Below are 5,000 nucleotides of genomic sequence, written 5' to 3' on the forward strand. Positions count from 1 at the left end.
GTGAGAAACGTACACGTACAAGGGGGATCCAAGGGATAACATGTCAAAGAGACCAACATGGTCCCTGATGTAAGAGAACAGGACATACAACACATGCAAACTAAAGCTGGTTGCTGGTTACCAGTTGCCGGGTACCGCTTGCCGGTTACCGGTTGCTGGTTACTGATTGCTGGTTGCTGGTTGCTGGTTACTGGTTGTTGGTTGCTGGTTGCTGGTTACTGGTTGCTGGTTGCTATCTCTTTATTGAAAACAAAGTACAGAGAGAGTTATAGAGAAGGACAATACTTTTGAATTTTTCACAATACATAAATGAACCCTACAACATTCAGTGCATCCCAGTGTGAGATTAAAGAAGAAGATAAATAGAGAAAGGTTGTGATATTAATAGGTGAAGGTATCATTCAACAGTTATGAAGAATTAAACAAAAAGAAAAGGAAAAAGGGTGGAAGCAGCTTTTAAAAGTAAACCAGAATTTAGAAAGTAAAGCTTGAAAATAAATGAGGCTGTGCTTGTTGTGCGACATCGTGCATCACCCCTCAGGATCTAGTACTTGTGGATTCATGAATTATCAGGGAGGGTTTTTAAGTTCATTTATGAAAGACATTACTGGGTTCCAGGTAGAATAGAAAAATTCTCTTGACCCTCTAAGTGTGTATTTGATCTTTTTGAGACTTAAATGGAGCATAGGTCACTCATCGCTGTCTTTCTAAACTTATCTTTTTAGTGAACTGTCTGTGCACTTACAACTGCAGCCACGTCTGCGCTGTGCGTCTGCGTTGTGCGTCTGCGTTGTGCGTCTGCGTTGTGCGTGGATCTGAGGAATCTTGACGCAGTGTTACAGATCCATCCACCAGTCCACTTTACAAACCAACCTTTGTCTTATGTTTTGTTGTCCAGTATTTATGCTAAGCTAAGCGGCTGTAGCTTCATATTAACTGTACCTTTGTGTTGTGTTTTGTTCCAGGTTCCTAAACAGGTGAGCGCTGATCCCTGCCGACTCCTTCAGGTCAAAGGTCAAAGGCTGAAACACTCTCTCACACCGTAGTGGAAAATAAACTAAACAAACGCTGCCTAGATGGCAGTAGTTTAAAATGAGATGCCAGGTGCAGATGTGCAGTCACATGCAATGTTATTGGTCTTTCTCACCAGTCTGTCTTTGTAAATGTGTTCAATGCTTGGTAGTGTTATCCCAAGTAACTTGCTGGCAGTTGTATATGTCTGTAACTCAGCATACAGAGATTCTTATTGGCTGTCTAGTTGTGTAAATACGAGTTGCCCCCCAGTTTTACGGGCAGCGGGACGTGCACCTGGATAAGAACTTTTTCCTGAGCCACGCCCAGACCGCCAAGTCTGAGACCTTCATCAACCTGCGGGAGGTCAGCACTCGCTTCAAGCTGCCGCCCGGAGAGTACCTGATCGTCCCCTCCACCTTCGACCCCCACCTCAACGGAGACTTCTGCATCCGCGTCTTCTCGGAGAAGCAGACCGAGACCCTGTAAGACCTCGTACTTCCTGGTCTCTCACACCTCTCTGTAACCAGCTAACCCTAACTCAGAGGTGTCATCATCTACAGTTAGGGTTGTATTGATTGAGCCATACTGTTTTAGTATATTAAGAACGGACTCATCTCTATCTGATCCTATTAATCCACTGTGTTGGGTACCTGAACTCCTAACTTATCAACTACTTCCATAATGCAGCAACGGTGAAAAGTCACGTTGGGAATGATCAAAAGGCACAGCAATATAATATTCCACAGTCGTAATCCAAAATCTCAATGGCTCCTGGCTGGCTCGCCAAATTTATACGTAACCAGCTACTCAATGGCTGGCCAATTATATAAGGATAACCACCAAATTTGCCTGACAGTAATACATATTCTAGGTATCTAGATGGTTGGAATTGGGCCAGGTCAGAAGATTATAGGTTTGCTCGCTGAAGCCAGAAGATTGAATTAGCACTGTGAAAGAACAACACGAGGTACAGGAGAAAGTTTAACTGCATATATTGAATGCGATGCGCAACAAGGTAAACAGCATCAATACAGTAACAATTATGTATCACAAATGTAGTGAAGTGGAAAAGTGTGATCCCATGTACAAAAGTAGAAAATTACAAGGTATCAAAATAAGAAATGTTCAGTTCAATTGCGGGTGCACTCAAAATAAATTTGACCCGGGTCTGTTAAAATAATGTTCACAATTCCACAAGTCATTGATAGTGGATCACTGTGCAGGGTAATTTTGTCCTCCAAGGAAAGCAAGTGTCTGTGTGCACAAAGTTCTACCTGACCCCTTGGGCCAAGGGGGTAATAGATCAAGGTTAAACACAATTTTTAAACATAGCTTGATGTAGCTACTTCCTGTTCTCTCACACCTCTCACTTCCTGTTTGTAGGGTTCCTGTTCACATGTTTGTGAATGGAGAGTTTTCAGTAGTGTGTGTGTGTGTGTCTGTCTCTCTGTGTGTGTGTTTATGTGTGTGTGTTTCTAACGCTGTAACATCTCCGTCCTATCAGGCCCTGTGATGACCCGGTCAACGCTGAGCTGGATGACGTGAGTACTTCTGATGTCATCTCTAAATGTTTACGGAGACACGGCCTGTGATTGGCTGATTGAACTCTTCATCCAACTAATGTTCTGGACACCAAAATAATTCTTAAAATCAAGTTTAAATGACAGAAACTTTTAGTACGGGGGAAAAACAAACAGACACACACACACACACACACAATTACACACACACACACACACACACACACACACACACACACACAATTACACAGACACATAGACACACACACACACACACACACACACACACACACACACACACACACACACAGACAGTTTTCCCAGTAAAGTGAATATTGTAGGTGTTCTGGGACCATGTGTAGAGCTCATGTTGACTATTGTTAGATTAAGATGAACATGATCTATAATATTTAGACAAACAGCTGCTTTGTGTTTTGTGAATGCTGCTGTTTAAATAAAGTTTGACTGTTGTCATGGCGATTGTGTCCAGGAGACGGTGTCTGACTCGGAGGTGGACGCAGGATTCAGAGGACTCTTTTCCAAACTCGCCGGGCCCGTAAGTATTACATCACTTCCTGTGTGGAGGGGGACCAATCAGAGTAGAGCCTACAACACCGTGGCACACACACGCTATATTTATGTACATGTAACAACTACCTGTCCAGGTGTGTGTGTGTGTGTGTGTGGGGGTGTGGGGGTGTTGTGTGTGTATTTGTATCAGCTGTGTGTGTGTGTGTGTGTCTGTGTATTTGTGTGTGTGTGTGTGTGTGTGTGTATCAGCTCTGTGTGTGATGTGTGTGTGTGTGTGTGTGTGTGTGTGTGTGTATGATATGTGTGTGTGTGTGTGTGTGTGTGTATCAGCTGTGTGTGTGTGTGTGTGTGTGTGTGTGTGTGTGTGTGTGTGTGTGTGTGTGTCTGTAGTGTGTGTATCAGTTGTGATGTGTTACCTGTCTGGTTTCAGGACATGGAGATCTCTGCAGTGGAGCTCCAGTCCATCATGAACAAGATCGTTTCCAAACGTAAGCTGAAGCTTCAACACCTGTTCACCTGTTCACCTGTTCTCCTCTTCACCTGTTCACATTTTCACCTGTTCTCCTGTTCACCTGTTCCCCTGTTCACCTGTTCTCCTGTTCACCTGTTCCCCTGTTCTCCTGTTCTCCTGTTCACCTGTTCTCATCTTCACCTGTTCACCTGTTCACCTGTTCTCCTGTTCTCCTCATTACCTGTTCTCCTGTTCTCCTCTTCACCTGTTCACCTGTTTACCTGTTCACCTCTTCACCTGCTCACCTGTTCTCCTCTTCACCTGTTCTCCTGTTCACCTGTTCCCCTGTTCTCCTGTTCACCTGTTCTCCTCTTCACCTGTTCACCTGTTCTCCGGTTCTCCTCATTACCTGTTCTCCTGTTCTCCTCTTCACCTGTTCACCTGTTTACCTGTTCTCCTGTTCTCCTCTTCACCTGTTCACCTGTTTACCTGTTCACCTGTTCACCTCTTCACCTGCTCACCTGTTCTCCTCTTCACCTGTTCACCTGTTCTCCTCATTACCTGTTCTCCTGTTCTCCTGTTCACCTGTTTACCTGTTCTCCTGTTCTCCTCTTCACCTGTTTACCTGTTCACCTGTTCACCTCTTCACCTGCTCACCTGTTCTCCTCTTCACCTGTTCACCTGTTCTCCTCATTACCTGTTCTCCTGTTCTCCTCTTCACCTGTTCACCTGTTTACCTGTTCTCCTGTTCACCTGTTCTCCTGTTCTCCTATTCTCCTGTTCTCCTCTTCACCTGTTCTCCTCTTCACCTGTTCACCTGTTTACCTGTTCACCTCTTCACCTGCTCACCTGTTCTCCTCTTCACTTGTTCACCTGTTTACCTGTTCTCCTGTTCACCTGTTTACCTGTTCACCTCTTCACCTGTTCTCCTGTTTACCTGTTCACCTCTTCACCTGTTCTCCTCTTCACCTGTTCACCTGTTCTGCTGTTCACCTGTTCACCTGTTCTCCTGTTCACCTGTTCACCTGTTCTCTTCTCCTGTTCTCCTCTTCACCTGTTCACCTGTTTACCTGTTCACCTGTTCTCCTGTTTACCTGTTCTCCTGTTCACCTGTTCCCCTGTTCTCCTCTTCACCTGTTCACCTGTTTACCTGTTCTCCTGTTCACCTGTTTACCTTTTCACCTCTTCACCTGTGCTCCTGGTCACCTGTTCTCCTCTTCACCTGTTCACCTATTCTCCTCTTCACCTCCACCTCTTCACCTGTTCTCTTGTTCTCCTGTTTACCTGTTCACCTGTTCACCTGTTTACCTGTTCTCCTGTTCACCTGTTTACCTGTTCACCTCTTCACCTGTTCTCCTGTTTACCTGTTCACCTCTTCACCTGTTCTCCTCTTCACCTGTTCACCTGTTCTGCTGTTCACCTGTTCACCTGTTCTCCTGTTCACCTGTTCACCTGTTCTCCTCATTACCTGTTCTCCTGTTCTC

At 45.0% G+C, this 5,000-nt stretch overlaps 1 protein-coding gene across 1 annotated transcript in view; it reads left to right on the top strand.

Annotated features, from left to right (window-relative positions):
* The window catches only part of LOC114563664 (calpain-2 catalytic subunit), a 39,305-nt gene that overhangs the window by 23,524 nt on the left and 10,781 nt on the right, over positions 1 to 5,000 (top strand). The window contains exons 11-15 of the mRNA XM_028590465.1: positions 966 to 977; positions 1,285 to 1,496; positions 2,519 to 2,555; positions 3,025 to 3,090; positions 3,496 to 3,553. Of these exons, the coding sequence (XP_028446266.1) occupies positions 966 to 977; positions 1,285 to 1,496; positions 2,519 to 2,555; positions 3,025 to 3,090; positions 3,496 to 3,553 (385 nt within the window). The remainder of the gene's footprint in view (positions 1 to 965; positions 978 to 1,284; positions 1,497 to 2,518; positions 2,556 to 3,024; positions 3,091 to 3,495; positions 3,554 to 5,000) is intronic.

The sequence above is a fragment of the Perca flavescens genome, chromosome 2 (genome assembly GCF_004354835.1).
Source record: "Perca flavescens isolate YP-PL-M2 chromosome 2, PFLA_1.0, whole genome shotgun sequence".
In the NCBI taxonomy this organism is placed as follows: Eukaryota; Metazoa; Chordata; class Actinopteri; order Perciformes; family Percidae; genus Perca; species Perca flavescens.